The sequence below is a fragment of the Oryzias latipes genome, chromosome 5 (assembly GCF_053564925.1).
Source record: "Oryzias latipes strain Hd-rR chromosome 5, Olatipes_Hd-rR_3.1".
Classification (NCBI taxonomy): domain Eukaryota; kingdom Metazoa; phylum Chordata; class Actinopteri; order Beloniformes; family Adrianichthyidae; genus Oryzias; species Oryzias latipes.
In genome coordinates, this window is record NC_136241.1 from 9,293,731 (window position 1) to 9,313,255 (window position 19,525).

The following is a 19,525-nucleotide window of genomic DNA, read 5'->3' on the forward strand; positions in this document are numbered from 1 at the left end:
AATAAATGCTTTAATGTATTTTGTTGTTTTTATTTCAATAATCTTTAGAAGCTGTTAATCAATTCATATCAAATACAGGATAATTACTCTGTAACAGTCAAGGGGGTGGAGTAGCTCTTTAAGGTGTCCTTTAATGATGAGGTCATCAGTTTCTTCCTCGACATGCTGACTGTACCAACTTTTTTGTGATTGTGACACTTGGGTTTTATTCATGGGTATTTTGAAACAGCAGCGGTTCAACTGGGCTTTATAAGGTTGATGATCAGTATTAATAAAGTGACAAACACTGTTGGAGCACCAGAATCCACACATTTGCGAGGATTTTTTTATTGCCAGCTTGACTTTCACTCTGCCCAGCTCCCGTCGTCTTTTGCACAATCTCTGAAGGTTAGAAGTCATGAATCTGATTGAAAAATAATCATACGTTCACCTAATAATTAATTCAATTATAAATCTTAAACATATATAAACATATTTACTCTTTTGTATTTGGAACACCCAACACAGAAAGTGTTTACTAGTAAGATTGCCACAAGAAGTTCAATAGATTGCTCAGGGAGGGGGATTCCAACACTAACATAAGTTGTAGTTTTTAGTGTTTCCTGATGATGGCGCTGTTTCCACACTGATAGCAATGTTACGTAAACGCAGAAGAAGAAACTACTCACGCTTTAGCAATACTTATTTTGTTGTTAAAAGAGAAACTGTCACTGCACGTATTTACCTCCTAAGTCTAAATCAGTCACCGAGTTTAGCTTTCGGTCCAGTAAAGCGTTTTTACATTTTTTCAAATCCAAAAAGTGTTTACAATTTTGAGTAAAATCCATAAGTTCATCGTGATTTTTAGTCTGACACAAGGAACTAAAGGGACCGCATTCTGTCAGGGTTTGTCCAGTGGTCCTGCCCCAAAAGCGATGCTGGTCACCGTTTTCTGCGCACCCAGGGATCGCCCAGAAAGCACATTTGCCCTCGAGGTGTCCCCGGAGTTGGAGCTGAGAGACTTTGTAGCACTTTGTGAACTGGAGTCGGGAATTCCTGCGGGGGAAATTCAGGCAAGAGCCCACTTACATGTAGCCATATAGCTAATAGCTAGCGGCTAACTCCTAGCTAGCTGAGCTGCTAGCATGAATCGGACTTTGTAAAATGTTGCGAAACTTTGCCTCATTATTGTTCGTATATCTATGATTCTTACCTTTTCTATTCGTTATGGGTTTTAGACGCATTTTAGACCAATTAAAGGCTAATTTAAACGTTTATGGAGCCAGTAATAGTTTGGTTTTTAAGATGTTTGTTGTTTTAGTTTGTAAGAAAACTGAAAACGTTTCACTTAAAACAAAATTAAACGTCCTAACAAAAACGATCCTAAATACTTCAGGACGTATTTTTCGACATGTAGTGTTTTGTATTTACTTTTAGTTTTTATTTTATTTTATTAACAACAAAATACCAGGCAGCTGGTCAATTTGAACCAGTAATACTAAAAATAGTGCAATAGGGGTTTAAGGCCTCCTAACAACAGCCATTTTTTAAAAGACAGCATTTGTCTTAGTATCTTAGATTGATGTTATTGTGTGGGTTTTAATGTAGAAATTTATGTTGAGGTGCATTTATTCACATTTATAATTGCAAACTTCTGCATATTAAAAATTCCACCCAAGCATGAAGTACATGAAGAATTGTAAACATTTGGAATTTACAAAAATTAAAAAGAATTTTAAAAGTGTTTAATGTTTCTTTATAGGTTAAAAGTTTTGCTCTCCTGAACTTTTTTTCTGTGTTGTTGAACTGCATTTACAAAAATGTCCTCACCTCAAAGAAATTATCTTTTCCACCCAACAATTGTCCTGAAAGTAGGACGTTATTTTGATCAACTCTGAAATCTTTAGTGAAACATGAGTAAGTATGTTTAAAGTCCATACCCCTTCCACTGAAAGCAGTGGGGAGAATCTGTCAAACATATGAGGTGGGGGCTAGTGGGTCCCTCCCCCCTTACTTTTACTGAGGCATCTAATTGGTCAGTTTATAACTTGTATAACTTGCGATAAAGGAAATTAATATAATGATAAAAATTTAGGATTAACAAGACAGTGGTTATTCTAACCAATAGAGTGACTCAGTAATAACTATTTATTTCTCAATTAACGTCTATGGGATTTCAGTTTTTTGGAGCCAGCAGGTACTTCCTGCTTGGAATGCGAGGGGGGTTCGTATTTATAGTCGTCAAGTAGATTTCCGGTTGAAAACATGAGCAAGCGGGATCATGCATAATGTCCCATAACACTTACATTTTCCGCTTTCTTGTTTATTTTTTTAATGTTGATATTTACAAATTATTTTTGTTTTCTGAAATATTTCCTTTTTGTTTCTTTTTTATTTATTTATTCCGTATCGGTTTCTGGAATTTTGTTTTGATTTCTAAAATGTAATGTTCTTTTTTTATTATTTTGCTTCTTAAATTGTTGTTGTGATCTTTAATATGTTTTTGCGTTGAGTGATTAGTCGGTGTGATTTGCACTTTGGGGCCACAGAACTATCAGGCTGCCACCTCCCAGACAGCAGGGAAACATGTTGTTTAATCTAGCCTGGTTGCAAAAAGATAATTCTGCTATTGGTTGTCTCTTGAGCAGAGGGACGTCTATGAGGCTATCCATATTTTGTCAGTGTGGCTGCAAAATGAACAGTAATTTTTTGTCCTTGTGCTGTTGAAAAATAGGCCAGTCACAGATTCTGCAAGTTGTCCCCCTTTAAAAGATGAGAGAGGTTTGTAATTTTCATCATAGATGCACTAGAACCTTGAGAGACAGAGTCAAAATGTAAATTTAAGGTCAAAACTTATAAATAATAAGTATAATATAATATAATACTATTAATGATGGTCATGGACAGAAGTCAAATGTTTTCTGTAGATCTTCCTTAGATAGGAACACACTATTGCTGTTATTTTGGTCCATTCTTTCATGCAGATCTTCTCAAGAGCTGTGATGTAGTAGGGCTGTCGCTGGGCAACACAGACTTCCCTCCACAGATTCTTTGTTGGATTGAGCTCCAGAGACTGGTTAGAGCTTTCCAGAACATTGGAATAATTCCTACATAACCACAACTTCTGTGTGTTTGACTGACGGAAGGAGGGTTTTGCCCAAAGTCTCACCATACATGGACCCGTGCATTCTTCCTTTACGCAGCCCTGTTCCTCGTGACCTACTGGCTTGTTTGTTTTGCAGCAAACCCCAGTTCAGTACTTGCTGATTAGCTGGATTGAGTGAGCCCAGTTTCTGATTGGCTGAACACACCGGATCCAGGTGACCAGTAATTACTGAAGTGAGGCTAGCTGCAAAACAAGCAGGGCGGTAGGTCACGAGGAACAGGGCTGGAGAATGCAATAGGTCGTTTACAGAAAATCGGCCCCATTTCCACCCCCATGTGCAAAGTGGGTATAGTGTTTACCGAGGGCCTTTCCTATTGTAAATTGATTAATCCCGGCCTTAATCAGGTCTACAGTCTCGTCCCCGGTGTCCTTTGACAGCTCTTTCCTCTTGATCATGGTGGAGAGGTTACACCCCGAGTGTTTAAGGATGTGGAAATGTCTTCTATACAGATAAGCTGTTCAAACTGTTGTAATGTGTGGAGGATAGAAGATCTTCTTAAAGTTACAGGTCTGTGAGCAACAGAAGTCTTGCTTGTTTCTAGAAAAAATTCTGTAAAAATGAAACAATGTGATTTTCTGGACTTTTTCTTTTTAGACATTCTGTCTCTCACAGTTGAAGTTTATCTATAATGAACATTACAGACCTCTCTTTTAATATTTATTTAGTTGGTGACTAACAAATGCCCCACTCTAGGACCCGTTAAACAAAGATTATTTTAATTTTAGCAGAAATGTTGTCAAACTTTAGAATAAAGACTCTATTTACAAGTTTGATTTAAAAAAAAAAAAACCACTGAAGTATTAAATATTGTTTATTCCTTTAAATCTGTTGCACTGTAACTTAATCTTTTTTGGATTCGAAGTTAAAAATCTTCTAGTTGAAGTCTGACAGGTTTTTATTGAAGATTTGTTGACTTTTTTTAAAAAATTTTTTTACAAATGTTGTCAGTTATAATGTTCTCATAAAACAAAAAATCCTTGATTTAAAATGCAATTTAATTTGAATTCTAAAATGAAACGGCGTGTTAGTATGTAGTTGAGTCCAGCCCTGTCACAGGCGTTCCCTCCTCAGTAATTGGTTGCTTCGTCGTTGTGGGACTGAAGTAAGGTGTCAGTTTAATCAGCTTCAGCTGCTGCAGAAAAACCCACAGGCAGGACTTTGTCCTTTTACTTTCACAACTGCTGCTGTTTGTTGACACATTATAGTGGGCACGCTGGAAACAGAAAGTGTGATCACAAACTGCTGTGACACACTGACACCATGACACAGATCAAGAAGACCACAAGGGGGGGGGGGGGGTGCAACGCTGGAGCTGAACGTGGCCTCCATTTAGGGTTTCTAAAGTCGCACGTTAGAGGAGTTTTGTAGTAGAACAATTGTTGGAGGGTGGCTGTTATTTTTGTCAGAATGTGAATAAGAATGAAAGAGGAAAGGATTTAACAGCGCAGTGATTTTGAACATTTCTACTTTCAGATCACATATGTAGAGCAGCCACTGAAGGACCCCACGCGTGCCTTGGGGAATTATGGGGTTAAGGATGGCGATGTCGTGGTTCTACGACAAGCGGACAGAAGGCCGCCACCGACTCTGCCATCCCTGTCAGGTAACGGCGATGAAAAAGAGTCATGCAGCTCATGGAAATGAAATCAAACAAATGCAAAGGTATTAGCAGATTTTTATCAATATATTTTGCACTAACTTCTCCTTATCTGTTGTTCCCCTCAGGTCTGCCCCGCATTGACTTTCGTTCCATCACAGTCCCAGGTACGTCTTCATCAACCAATCAGCGCAGCTCTGCAAGGCCGCTGCCGCCACAGCAACAGCCGTCTCAACCGCAGCAGCCGCAGCAACCACAGCCGCAACCACAGCCGCAACCACAGCCTTCCACACCTACGGCCTTTCGTGGCACCCTCCCCCAGGGTCTGGACGACCCCGCCTTACTGCAGCAGATGCTCTTATCAAATCCACACGAGCTCTCGCTCCTAAAAGAAAGAAACCCTCCACTGGCTGAGGCCCTGCTGAGTGGAGATTTAGGTGGAAAACATTCATTTTTCTCAGACTTTGTGTTACGGTTATTGATTTATAAAGGAATGGGTCACATTTGTGGGTTTTGTGTTTTTTTACAGAGCGTTTTACCAAAGTGCTGCTGGAGCAGCAGCAGGATCGAGCCAAAAGGGAACAAGAGCGAATCAGACTTCTGACTGCGGATCCGTTTGATTTAGAAGCCCAGGCAAAAATTGAAGAAGACATCAGGTAGAGAAAGCCGTTCAAAACGAAGACATCAAATCAGAAATCAGTCCATCATGTTAGAATTAGGCCAAGTTATCACTTTAATGACATTTGTTCATGTTTCAGGCAACATAACGTGGAAGAAAACATGACCATTGCAATGGAGGAAGCCCCAGAAAGCTTTGGACAGGTGGTTATGCTGTACATTAACTGCAGAGTCAATGGCCACCCAGTAAAAGCTTTTGTTGACTCAGGTAATTTGATTTGATTTTGATATGATTGATTTTGATTTCAAGCATTAATTGTAGTCAATACAAAAACACACAGATTTATTAAACTCATTACAGAAATGATTAAATGCATAGATAAAAAAACAAAGACACACTTCAGTCACATTTATTGTTTGAAAAGGAGTGGGAAGAAGGGAATTTAGATAATCCCACCCCTACTGAGTTCATTCATTTTATAGTTTTGCAAAGTTTCGTAATCTGGTTCTGATCAGATTGATTTTTTTCAAGTAACAAAATCAAGCGATTGATTATCTTCAGGAAGCACTCATTCATAATTTCAGTAAACAGTATCGTGAACCACACATGTAACAGATATGTGAATCTCTGAACTTCAAGTGCCGTACAAATTGTTTGACAAGAATTAGGGTGGTAATAAGATGTATCTGCATGTTTGTGCTGCTCATCTTTAGAACAAAGTTTCACAGTCGAGTACGAGCAAAGAGTAAAAATGTTATCCTGTCTGAAAATTGTATAAAGTGTGTTGAGGGGGTTTACAGCCATAAACGTCTGTAACTTAACCTTCTGTGTGTTATTTTTGGAATTTAACCCCTGCAATAAACAAGACACTACTGTATTTCATTATTATAGACAGGATTTATGAATTAACTTGTAAATAAATATATTAAGTGGATTTAGACGTTGCTGTTTTTGTCGGGTCAACATCTTCGGTGCTCAGGAACTCCTCTGATTCTGAAAGATGCTAAATATTTTTTTCCCTCCAACCTCACCATTTCAATCTCCACATGAGCCTTTCTCTGGTCCTCACTGTTGTCCTTTTGGTGTCACAGTGCACTGAGAGAAGCAGCTGCTTGCTCTTGGTGTGCAGTGGGAAAGGACAGAAATGCTGAGTGAAATCAGGTCAAACAGAATGATCCAGTGCCGCTTTTGCTGCTCATTTCTCTTTAGGATTGAGTCACCTTGCTAAAGTTCAGTAAGAGGAAAAAAAAAAAGTTTAAACTTTTAACTTTGAATTTTCCCATGAAACCCTGAATTGACTTTTGCCTGTGACGCAAAATCTACCGGAAGAGATTATGACTACAAAGAAACTAGAAACTGCTGACTCATGCTTTGATTTCCTGTCAGTTAAAGAAGCAAAATACAAAGCAGAAATTGTTTAGATCTGTCACATTCACTGCCAAAGACTACGCATACCACCATTCAAGCATTTTATTTATCAAATAATTTGTAGTCTGTGTTAACTGAAACTTAAAGTTTAAAATGACATCCTATCAGTTTCTAACTGGATGTTTTATCATACAAAAACTTGCTTTCTGCATTTCATTTCTCTGTGTTACTAGTTTTTTGAAAACAAGTTTATTTTAAAATGAAACACATGGACTACTTTTAATGTTGTGCATTTATATTTTATTTAAATTACTTTCAAGTTGATGCTTTCATAATAAGAAGGGCTTTTATGTTTTCTCTGTCGCTCATTCTTAGGAGCCCAGATGACCATCATGAGCCAAGCGTGTGCGGAGCGCTGTAATATCATGCGACTGGTGGACCGACGCTGGGCCGGGATCGCAAAGGGAGTCGGAACTCAGAAAATCATCGGCAGAGTTCATCTGGGTTGGTGTCCTTTTGATGAATGCAGAAAATGAGAGAACAAAGAATAGAAGAGGTGACTGCTGTGGAGCAGGAAGAAACAAAGAGTAGTGAAGGGGAAGTGAGGAGGGCATTAAAGAGGATGAAGAGTAGAAAGACACTTGGTCCTGATGATATACATGTGGAGGTATGGAAGTGCCTACAGACATGGCAGTGGAGTTTTTGACTGGATTGTTTAACAGGATCTTAGGTGGTGAGAAGATGCTCGAGGAATGGAGGAGAAGTGTGATGGTGGCAATTTCTAAGAACAGCAGAGATGTGCAGAGTTGTGGCAACTACAGAGGAATAAAGCTGATGAGCCATACTTCAATGTATGGCTAGACGTCATTGAAGCTAGACTAGGAGCAGAAGTGAACATTTGTGAGCAGCAGTATAGTTTGATGCCAAGAAAGAGAACGACAGATGCTATATTTGCTTTAAGGATGTTGATAGAGAAGCACAGGGAAGGTCAGAGAGAGCTACACTGCGTCTTTGTAGATCTGGAGAAAACTCACGACAGAGAGGAACTGTGATACTGTATGAAGAAGTGTGGAGTGACAGATAAGTATGTAAGAGCAGTGCAGGACATGTATGAGGGCTGTAGGACAGTGGTGAGGTGTGCTGTAGGGGGGATAGAGGAGTTGGAGGTGGGATTACATCAGGGATTACCTTTGAGCCCCTTCCTGTTTACAATGATGATGGACACTAACAGATGAGGTCAGACAGGAATCACCATGGACTATGATGTTTGCAGACGATATTGTAATTTGTAGTGAGAGAAGGGAACAGGTGGAGGAGAAGCTAGAGAGGCGGAGTTTTGCTCTGGAAAGGAAAGGAATGAAGGTTATCTGCAGGAAGACGGAGTTCATGTGTGTGAATGAGAGGAACTCAAGTGGAAGAGTGAGGTTACTGGGACAAAAGATGGAGGATTTGAAGTATCTGGGATCAACAGTCCAGAGTGGAAAAGAAGTGAAAAAGCGAGTGCAGGCAGGTTGTGGAGAAAAGTGTCAGGTGTGATGGAAGAGTTTCTGCTCAGATAAAAGGAAAGGTGTAAAAAACTGCAGTGAGAACAGCCATGCTGTTGGGTCTAGAGGTAGTAGAGGAAAAGACAGGAAGCAGGGCTGGAGGTAGCAAAGAAGAAGATGCTGAGGTTCTCTTCAGGAGTGACCAGGATGGATATGAGGACATCAGAGGGACAGCACTTTGGAGATAAAGTCAGAGGCCAGACTGAGATGGTTGGGACATGTCCAGAGGAGAGATAGTGAATCTATTGGTAGAAGGAAGCTGAGTCTAGAGCTTCCAGGCAAGAGGTCTAGAGGACGACCCAAGAGGAGGTTTATGGATGCAGTGAAGGAGGACATGAAGGTAATTGGTGTTCGAGGAGAGGATGTAGAAGACGGGGTTAGATGGAGGAAGCTTATTCGCTGTGGCAACCCCTGAAGGGAAAAGCTCAAAGGAAAAGAAGAAGGTGTCCAAATTTTCATCTTAACTTTTAAACCAATCAAATGTGAGCACAGATGCTGATCAACTGAGTCATGTTTAGGTTGGAAGTATCTTTACTTCATCTTACGGCTCTTGAATATGTATACAGTCTGGAATCCATTAAGCTTTTTCATAAGAAAGGAGTCCCAGTTGACTTTTACTATTTAAAAATGAAAGTAAAGCACAAATGAATATGTACTCTGACTTCTTCTGTCTCCAGAAGACGTTTGGAGACGAGTAGCATAATCTTTGACAGGCTGGAGATTGTCTTGTAAAACAAAATTGATTTATAAATCTCACATCAGTTGAACAAAATTCCACAGGATGTTCTGAGATCGTTTTCAATTCAATCAAATATCTAAAGTCCTAATCCCATTTTTTAATCTGGGGTAAGTGGGTTTTTTTTACAGTATATTTATGCAATTTTCACCTAAAAGAAAAAATGACCGGTGACATTTTCTAGAACATAGTTTCTGCAGAGCGGCAGTAGTTCATTATTAATGTGCCTTTGTACGCTCTCCCACTGACTTACAGCCCCTATCAACCCCAACCTAACATTCGTGCTGCAATAAAAATGTCGAGCAATATTGCAGCCATCCAGCCGTACAGTTTTGATCTTCGTCACAAATACAATCTTTGCATTTTGCTCCTTATTGACAGAAATAAAGAAATACTCAGAAATGCAATTTTGAATTAAATTTTCTTAAAATGTCATCATCAGAGAAGATGTTAAAAAGACCAAAAACAGTTTTTATCTTGTGACTTCAGTTGCTCTGCCCTTTTCCCTTCAAAGATCTTCAGTAGAACAGTTGTAAATCTTTTCATAGATTTGAAAATAATGCTGTCCAACTTCAATTAAAATTCATTCAAAAGTGCTCTCCAGGATGTTTTTATTAAATAGGTTTTTGCTGCTTCCTGTTTGACCCGTTGCGTGTTTGTTTCCAGCTCAGGTGCAGATTGAGGGGGATTTCCTGCCCTGCTCCTTCTCCATTCTGGAAGACCAGCCCATGGACATGCTGCTGGGGCTGGACATGTTGAAGAGACACCAGGTCTGTTGGCTTTCCTCAGTTTCACCACAGCTTTAGATCTGAACTTGTACAGTAAAACATTCATTAGAAGGTAAAACTCAGTCAACTGTTTATATTTTATTATTTATGTGCGGCTGACTGCTTTTTTACTCCCTGTTTTGATGGAATCCGCATCTATGAATGAGGATCTGCACAGACAGGAAGACTTGGTTTCTTTGTTCTGCTGTCTGCATGCTGGATGAACAAGTAAAGGAGGATGTGTTCTGCTGGTCCCCTCAGTGCTCAATAGACCTGAAGAAGAACCTGCTCGTAATTGGCACTACTGGCACCGAAACCCGCTTCCTGTCCGAGGCGGAGCTTCCGGAGTGCGCCCGGCTGGCATACGGCGCGGAGGGCCGTGAAGACGCCCGTCCAGGAGAGATAGCTGATAGAGAGCTGGCAGAGGCGCTTCAGAGGTCCATACAGGAAAGCGGTGAGGAGCTGGAGTCCGTTCATGGAACCACATTTGCATGTGCCTCTAAAAGCTTCTTACTATCATTTATGCAGTCATCTGAATGTTAGTTCCTGATCATTCTGTTTCCACGGTGTTCACAACAAGGAGCTCAAGAAATGTGTCTTTTTTTTTTGTATCATAGATCATCCATAATACGTGTATTCCAGAGTAAAAAAAAAAACATTTTAGTTTACGAAGAGAAAGTGTAAGTAAAACCAAAAGTGATGAATGTTTTTCATGATGCAACAACAAACCGGTTCTTGGATAAATCTCAGTGGAGTTGAAGAATGACACTTGAAGCTAGTTAGACCCAAACCTCAGAGAAAAGCACAGAATCTGAGCGTGTCAGCCAGACAGAAAATTTGATCCATATTATAATTAGATACATTAATCATATCGATAATGATTTGTACGATTGAAAAGAAACCCTACATCAGTAAATTAAGGCCACTTTTGGGGAGAGTGACTCTGTTTTCAGCTGAAGCTTTAGCTCCAGTGTTTACATTGTTTTGACTACCATAACTCTTTAACTGTTTACGCCAGTGGTCTCCAGCTACCAGTCTGTGGGACAGTTGGTACCTCGCCGCAGAGAGAGAAAAAAAACTCCACCTACATTGTCTTATATGATTCTGAAGGAAGTATTATTTTGGAAAACTCCTGGGTTCTCCCCATCCCATCCGACTCCTTCTTGAAATATGTCACGTCGCTCGATAATGTGTCGAAAATACACCATGTTACCAAAAGTATTCAGTCACCTGCCTTGACTCGCATATATACTGAAGTGCCATCCCATTCCTAATTAATAGAGTTCAATATGATGTCAATCCACCTTTTGGATTTATTACAGCTTCAACTCTTCTGGGAAGGCTGTCCACAAGGTTGAGGAGTGTTTTTTTTTAGGAATTTTTGGCCATTCTTCCATAAGTGCGTTGATGAGGTCACACACTGATGTTGGTGGAGAAGGCCTGACTCTCAGTCTCTGCTCTAATTTTTACAATTTTCTACACCTGTGGCCAGAACAACTGATCAGGACACCTGATTCTGATCTGATCTGGACCGGGTGGGTGAGTCAATACTTTTGGTAATTTGGTGGACATCCGCTGCTTTCTCAAGCTAGCAAAGTTAAAGGGCCTATATCATGCTAAATCATTTTTTGCGCTTTTAAGTGTATTAAAATGTTCATTCCTCATGAAAAGTAACCCAAAAGCTGCATTTGTCTTCATTCACACATTTCTGAGTATTCCTCTAAAACTCTGCTCTCTGAACACCAGCCCCTTCCAACCCACAAAAACGTGTAGGTCAGCTCCTTCCAAGAAGAGTCAGTGCCGCCAGCACCGCCCCCCACCCACTTTCTCCACGGAGCTAGTGGTGATCAACAAAACCCTTTTATTATAAATGCATTGTTTGCACATCCATCTCTGCAAAAGTTCAGACGTTTGTTGTCGTGGGCGAGACGCAGACACGCTGCCGAATGTGCGGCACCCACAAGGAGCGAAAGCCGGTACCTCATAGAACCAGTCGAGTTACGTCCTGGTAGGAAAATGAACTAGGATAATAACTTTTGTTTCATAAAAATGTCGTTTTATGTGCTAAAAGTAATATTATAGTTTGTATGGTTATTGTCTCCTCTGAAAGGCTGAAGTTATGCATGATATAGGCCCTTTAACAATAATGAACATATTTGGAAAGTTTCTTGTGGCAGAAAAGATCCAGTGAGGAAACCAGCGAAGAGCATTTGACTTCAAAATAAAAGAAAACGTTATTTAACAGACAAAAACCATGAATCTTTGCAGTTGTTCCCACACGCCAATATAAAAATGCATAATCTTCAGCATCGGGCTGTCCAAAGTTACGAGGATGTTGCTAGTACAGTAGTTTAAACAATCCGTTCGTGCTTATTATTTAGAAAATAGCAGTTTTATTGACTTTTGTTGTGTGTTTCTGCGTGGCACCTTATGTCAGACGAGGCTGAGTTGGCGTCTGATGTTTTTTTAGCATCCACTTTATGGTAGTTGTGGGATAAATCTATATCACATAAAGATCACATGCTTCCTACAGACATTTCTAGAGTACAAATAAAGTTTAAAGCGGCTGCAGATGAACTTAATCCTCAAAAGTTACGGGAAACTGGAAGCTAAAAACAAAATCTGGTGCCTCCTTCAACTTCGTGCTGACGGCTCCATTAAAATACTGTCTGACATCAAGCCGGTGTGTTGGAGACCGCTGCTTTACACAGTTAATTTCATCTTAAATGGCTTCCTGATCAACTTAAATCAGCTGATTTGAAGCGATATGCAATTCTAAAGTGTTGCATGTGGGTTCAAAGCTGCTTTTCTCCCCGTCAGAATCAGCACATTCATGGCGTAAACGGTTAAAGGGTAGCAGTAGGTCAGAGCATGTCTGATTTAGGGGCCGGCTTCGGCATCTCCAGAGTTCAGTGGTTTCCTCGTCCATGCTGAACACTGAACTGAACAATTTTAGTCTTCTAATCCAGTGTTTTTCAACCAGTGTGCCGCGGCACACTAGTGTGCCGTGGGAGATGGTCAAGTGTGCCGTGGAAAATTGCCCTCATTAACTGATCTAAAAACATTAACCATCTCCAGGAAATCAGCTCTTTGTTCATCCAAACAGGTCCTGATAAAACACTGACTAGTTAGGAATATAAACGATCATAAAATACTTTTTTCGTTGTGTTTATTTGATTCTATTAAAGACATTTTGATAAGAATGACGGTAACGCGAAATAGCTGCAGCTATAACTGTGTAAGGAAAAGTCCCGCAGCTTTTACTGTCTCCACGACTCCACCAATCATTCTTGAAGGCTTAATCACATGTCATCAGTCTGACCAATCAGAAGTGGTTAAAGTCTCCACTTCCTTGTTCCAATTTAGCTCATTACTCAGTCAGTTCCGACAAAAACACCAGCTAAAGCTCGTCTTTAGCGGTATAACTTTCCACAGAATCCGGTATCAGACCGTGGAACAAGTGAACAAAACCATGAAGCTCAGAGACGCGAGTCTTTCTGCCGTTTTCTTGCAGTTTTCACACTTCATCTCCCATGATGCATTGGCTTAAAGGGACAGCGTCTTGAAAACACAACGAACATACAGTTTGTATGTAACTTAACTTTTATTACATCTTTTAGAAAAACATCTGCAACTTCCTGCTTTTTCTGCCACAATTATCACAAAAATGCACGTCAGATTTTCCGGGGGGGGGGGGGGGGGGGCTGTAGATCAAAACAGAGAGTTTCTGCTTTTTTTTTTTTTTTTTGGGATGCTGGTGTGCCGCGGGATTTTTGTCAAGGTTAAAGTGTGCCGTGGCTCAAAAAAGGTTGAAAAACACTGTTCTAATCTGTGAATATTGCTTTAGCATCTCACCAAACTGCTAACAGTTCATCCATCTACAAAACCAGGTCACTCTTAAAACGAATTGGGTTGACTATTTAAACGGATTTTGACGGATTAAATGCTGCTGAAATGGGGGTTCATTCCAACGTTCCCTCTGAAGTGAAGCATCGGTCGTTTCTGGATGACACCTTTTCACATGTGCGTGTGTGAAAAGGCCAATGGTTTGGTGCATGCCCTGTGTGTGACTGCTAACTCTCTCCGTCCCTTTGCATGATGTGTGTGGTGTGTGCCCTAACCCCTGAGCAGGACAGCACTGATGCATTTGGAGACTGCTGGAGAGCCCCCCACCAACCAGGTACTGCAAACTCACGACTCCCATCACCCAGGCTAAGTCCATTGCTCTTTCTTTTATTTTGCTGGTTTTTTTGTTGCTGCTGTGGAAGTTGTGTAATTTGTTTTTAGTTCCATGAATTAGTTGTTGAAGCATTAAAATCAGTTCATTTTAGTAAAAGATCTTTGCACACAGATGTTCAATCCTAAAGGAAATGACAAGTTGATTTGTTTTCTAAAGCTCTCATGTTTGCTCTTAAAAGAAAACGTCCGTTTGGTTCTTTTTGTCCTCAGACACTGCAGATGGACCGGCTACCTCAACAGAGCCCCCACCATTTACATTAGACCAAACGCTCCCCTCCTCCGCTCCTGCTGAAAGCCCTCGCTTTGATCAGCCCCACAACTCCGCCCCGGCCGCCATGGAGCGAGCTCCAGAGCCAGAGCAGTGCCAGATCCCTCCTGACTTACTGCAGCCTTCAGCTCCAGCAGAGGATGCTTCTCCACCTCCTGGTGTCGCTCCTCCTCCTCCTCCTCCTCCTCCACATCCTCTGGCGATGCAAAGTGACCCCGATGTGCTCCCTTCACGCACTACAGCATCAGATGCCGTCTCTACAGAAATGATCACCAAGCACCAGGGCTCAGAGGATGAGGAGGATGCTGAAGCAGGCATGGTGGAGGAAAGCTCAGAATGCACAGCAGAGGAGCCGTCCACCATTCAGCCCATGGAGCTGGACGCCTCTGACACCGCAGACGTCTGTCCCAAAGCTCCCAACCATCCCGACTCTGTGGAGATGGAGCCTTCCTCTGCTCCTGGCGCTGCGGTTCCCTCTGAGAAGGACACGCCTGATGAAGATCGCTGCTCCAGCTCTGAGAGCGTGCCTTCGCTGGCGGCGGCTCTGGTGGAGCTCCACGAGCTGCTGGTTTCCAACAGCCGCGCTCAGTCCCAGGACAGCAGCATGTCCTGCTCCCCGCCGTGCTCTCTGCTGCACGACGCAGACAAAGCATCTCCTGAGCCTCGGACCCCGACACCCGAAAACACCCAGCCTGCCCACTGCACTGCCATGACATCTGATGAAGAACCAAGTGATGCCAAAGCCAACGACGCTGCTGCTGCTGCAGCTGCTGCTGCTTTGTCTCATGTGGAACAATCCGAGTGTCTTGTGTTTGATAATGATCCGGGTGAGGATCCAACTGGAACCGAAGACAGATCCTCACAGAGGGATGCAGATGCTCCAGATGACGGCGGAAGCATATCTCAGCCTGAGCCGGAACTTCCTCCCTGTCCTGCTGTCATCCCTGAGGTCAGGGAACCACCGGAGGGGCAGCATGAGAGAGGGGTTGCAGACGGGCAAGCCTCCGCTCCAAACGCCCACGATTCTCTCCACGCGGAGCCCACCCCGCTCATCCCATCCTCGTCATCGGAGGCCCAGCAGGAGGGAGTCTCGAGCGCCTCTGCCTCTGTTCCTCCTCTCCCTCAGGCTGCCTGGTCTTCGTCTCCAGCTCCTCTTCCTCCCTCTCCTCATCCCTTTACAGACCATTTTCCAGCAGAGCACATTGAGAGAATCCAGGCAGCAGGCTTTTCTGCCACGGAGGCCGTGGAGGCGCTGGAGCGGGCTGACGGGGTTGTGGAGCTGGCTCTGCTGGCTCTCCTGGCCCGCAGCATCACTGTGCCCACGTAGACCGGGAGCCGGTCCTGAGTCTCCAGCCTCCAACTCAGTCTTATTTATACTTGACACTGGTTCCCTCTGTTTGTTTTTTTCTTTTGCTTTAAGGTTTCATTTCAGAAGGGAGCATGTGAAATCACAGAGAATCAATTCTGAGCAGGTGTTTGCATGCAGATGTTTTAGGTGCCCACTCACTGAGGATTCTGGGAAAATAGACCTGTTTTGTTTTTGTCCCATTTTGATAGCACATTGGGAAAGGAGACTGAACCTCATCAGTTCCTGTTTTCTATCATAAACCCACATGCTTGTGAGGAAATGATGCTTTCGTCCTTTGAAATTCCGCTACAATTCTGCTTTTTCTATACTTTTCTTTTTCAATCGTGGCTATTCCTCTGTCTCAGATGTCAAAATCAACCCATAATTAAAAAGAGCCTGTTTTTTTTTTTTTACTGCACAGGCATGTTTGAAGTGAAACAGCTGTGCATAAAATTCTTAGTTTTGATCCCAAATCGTTAGTACACATTTTTCTTTCTTCACGTGTGTATCAGTGTAGCACATGTGTACACATGTACTGATACACGTGTGTATCAGTGTATCAGAACACGTGTGTATACGTGTGATACAGTTTGTAGCTCCTGTTCAGAAGCTTTTATTTTTGTGACAAATCCTCAGTGTTTTAAAAAAAAAATCCCTTTTTTTATTTTGAATGAGGCCTTTCATGGCAATTTTTTTTCCTCTAGTGATAAATTTAATTGAACATTTGAATGCCTTTGGGTCACACAATGTTCAGACAGATTTAATTATTTACTTATATCTTGTATGAAATTTTAATAAATCGCAAATGAAATTAAACCAGTATTTGTATAACTTGTTTGAGTTGGAAGCATTCTTTTTTCCTGTTGTTGATACTTGTCAATATTAAAGTACTAACCCTTGTGCTATCAACGTTAATGCGCCTTGTAGGCATGTTAACGTTAGGTGTGGGGTCATCTGGACCCAACACAAAAGACAGTGCACTGAACCTTGTTATTCAACCAAGTTAGCTTCCGATTCTCAAGGCCACTAAAGGAAAATTCCACTGCATTTTTCGCACTAAGATCCCCTAGAACCAGGTCCTGTTCAAAAACCACAGAACCTGGACTGCTCAGCAGGAAAGCCACAAAAACATAAACCTGTCATAAAGTAAACGTGACCAAACCAACTTGTAAGATAACCCCTCTCTTTTTGGATCCTGATATATTAATGGTTATCTCTTCCCATTTCAGTTTCACCCAACTCTTTCTGTTCTTCATATATTTTCTCTCCTCCGTCGATCGTATCTCTCCCTTCCTCATTTTGAGAAATCAAAGGTGTCAACTTCCTGCTCGGAAGGTTTCACAAATCAGAAACTGTGTTTAATGTGTTCTTTACTATCTAAATCATGATTTAATCCAGGTTTGAATAGTCCAGGTCCAGTGGTTTTTGAACAGGACCTGGTTCTAGGTGATCTTAGTGCGAAAAATGCTATCAATTCATCCTGTTTCACATTTTCACTAATCAGAAAAATACAGTGGAATGTTCCTTTAGTGCACTCGGGAATTGGAAGCTGTGAATCGGAAGCTAACTTCAGCGTCGTTTGTCTTCAATGATTTGTGATCTTCACTGGTGTCCATGGATTACATGAAATCCTCTTCACCTTTATCCACCTTTGTCATGGTAGGGAGAACACGTCAATGTAAGGGTGGGGTCATCTGGACCCCACAAGATGGCACAAGGGCTAGATAAGATCAAGCAGTCAAAAACGCTGAGATTTTAAATAAGAATGAGTTAGGGATATTGTTATTTACAAGTGCTTTTCCTATTTGGTCTGAATTTGAATGAAACGTCAAATCTCCCTTTGAAATTACCAATAATGAATGAGAATGAACAACATTTTCATCAGTTTTATATTTATTACATCCAAAGTTAAAACAATAATAAAGAGAGCCCCAAAATACAAACTTTGACCATTTCAATAGCAGATATTTCCACCATCTGCCACTATTTGTCTCCTTTTCCTCACCAGCGCCATGATGTTGTTCTCAGCCAATCATTCCACTCTTCCACTAGTGCTGCATGTAGAGGGGCGGGGCTCGATCATGCAGTCTCTGCTTGAGCCGGTCCCAGGCGTGATCGATTGACCTTCAGGTTAGAGGTCAACCATATGAGGCACTCTGACTTCCTGAAGTCCGGCTGTGACAATTCTGGTAAAGTGTGTTGGAGCTTCATCCTCCAAAACAGGAAGTTTGGTGATGATGATGGCTGATGATGTCTGAGGAGAGAGCTGGGGTGACTGGACCATCTACAATAACCACATCGGTTTTGCGCTGACTGATGCCTCTCTATGTTGTTGCACCTCCTCCACCAACGTGAACTCCGTTGACCTTCTCCAGCAACGCTGGGCTGGTAAACCTTCACTTTACATTTTATTTTACTGGCAGCAGTTTCACAGGTAAAAAGCTAATTTTTTTTATACTGCAGCTTACCATAAAAAAATTGTACTGTAACATCAGTTACAGAACAACCACAATGCATCACTGCAACATTACACTGAATGTCGCAGGGGGGGGGGGGGGGGGGGGTTGTTGGCATTGTGTGGGTTTTAAACCAAATATTTGTTTAATGTCTTGTCTTTTTGTTTTTACATTTTGATTATGTTTTTATGTAAAGCACTCTGGGTAGCATGAGGAGCCGGTTTAGCTCGTGCTGGTTTGCGGCACCTTCCGTCCGTGAAACAAGGGTTCGACTCTGGGCTGCTCCCTGTTCCCTTCTCTACTTCTGTGCCGGTCCCAAGCCCAGTTGCTTTGAGAAGGTTGCGTCAGGAAGGGCATCCGGCGTAAAACATTGCCAAGTTTACCGTGCGACTTGTTCACTGTGGCGACCCCTGATGGGAAAAGCCGAAAGAGAAAGAAGACTCTGGGTAGCATGAATTGGAAAAGTGCTATAGAAATAAAGTTTGGTTTGATTTGTCACTCCTGGGTCTGTCCCAAACTCTGCCGGTGTTTCTGGGTTTTGGTGAAGCTTTTGCTCAATTTCAATAAGGAAGACCTTCCTCATCTTCAGGTATGCTGGGTTTACAGAATCATCACTCGACTCTGACTCTCTGCTGACTCTTGGCACACTGAGCCAATAGCCAAAGTGCTTACTTTCCTCAAAGCCAATCACAAACAAATTCCTGCCTTTAAATTCACTAAAGTCTGTTTATCCGCATTCCGGACATTTACCGGCCCTCCTTCGCCCTTTTGTCCTCCTTTGCACTGTTCTCCTCCTTCCCCTCGTTCTCCTTCTCCCCGTTCTTCTCCTTCCCTTCGTTCTCCTCCTTCCCCTCCTTTGCCCGTTCTCCTCCTTCCCCTAGTTCTCCTTAGCTCCGTTTTCCTCCTTTGCCCTTTTCCACTTCTTCCCCCCGTTCTTCTTCCCCTTGTTCTCCTTCACCCCATTCTCCTCATTCCCCTCGTTCTCCTTCTTCGGCCTGTTCTCTTCTTTCCTCTCCTTTGCCCCGTTCTCCTCCTTCCCCTTGTCCTCCTCCTTTACCTCGTTCTCCTCCTTTGCCTCGTTCTCCTCATTCCTCTCGTTCTCCTCCTTCCCCTCGTTCTACTTAGCCCCGTTCTCCACATTCCCCTCGTTCTCCTTCACCCCATTCTCCACATTCCCCTCGTTCTCCTTCACCTCGTTCTCCTCATTCCCCTTCTCGGTCTCCTTCGCCCGTTCTCCCCCTTCCCCTCGTTCTCCTTTGCCCCGTTCTCCTCCTTTGCCACGTTCTCCTCCTTTGCCTCGTTCTCTTTCACCCCGTTCTCCTCATTCTCCTTCAACCCTTTCTCCTCCTTCCCCTCATTCTCCTTCGACCCGTTCTCCTCATTCCTCTAGTTCTCCTCCTTCACCCCGTTCTTCTCATTCCCCCTCGTTCTCCTCCT

At 42.3% G+C, this 19,525-nt stretch overlaps 1 protein-coding gene across 2 annotated transcripts; it reads left to right on the forward strand.

Moving 5' to 3' along the window:
* Positions 1–607: 607 nt before the first annotated feature.
* Positions 608–16,463, forward strand: ddi2 (DNA-damage inducible protein 2). 2 transcript variants are annotated; one of them, XM_023954839.2, is made up of 10 exons: positions 608–1,052; positions 4,620–4,749; positions 4,872–5,180; positions 5,273–5,399; positions 5,502–5,629; positions 7,106–7,234; positions 9,677–9,780; positions 10,039–10,231; positions 13,909–13,957; positions 14,227–16,463. In XM_023954839.2, the coding sequence occupies exons 1-9, from the start codon at positions 915–917 to the stop codon at positions 13,917–13,919; spliced, it is 1,269 nt and encodes a 422-aa protein (XP_023810607.1). In that variant the 5' UTR covers positions 608–914; the 3' UTR covers positions 13,920–13,957; positions 14,227–16,463. The 2 variants fall into 2 exon arrangements, with proteins under 2 accessions (XP_023810607.1, XP_023810606.1); XM_023954838.2 differs by lacking the exon at positions 13,909–13,957.
* Positions 16,464–19,525: the final 3,062 nt, after the last annotated feature.

Excerpts from the sequence above, each read along its gene's own strand:
- ddi2 (XM_023954838.2), top strand. The coding sequence starts at position 915 with ATGCTGGTCACCGTTTTCTGCGCACCCAGGGATCGCCCAGAAAGCACA. Across the intron at positions 1,053-4,619 it reads TTCCTGCGGGGGAAATTCAG|ATCACATATGTAGAGCAGCC; the intron begins GCAAGAGCCCAC and ends TTCTACTTTCAG. Across the intron at positions 9,781-10,038 it reads ACATGTTGAAGAGACACCAG|TGCTCAATAGACCTGAAGAA; the intron begins GTCTGTTGGCTT and ends TGGTCCCCTCAG.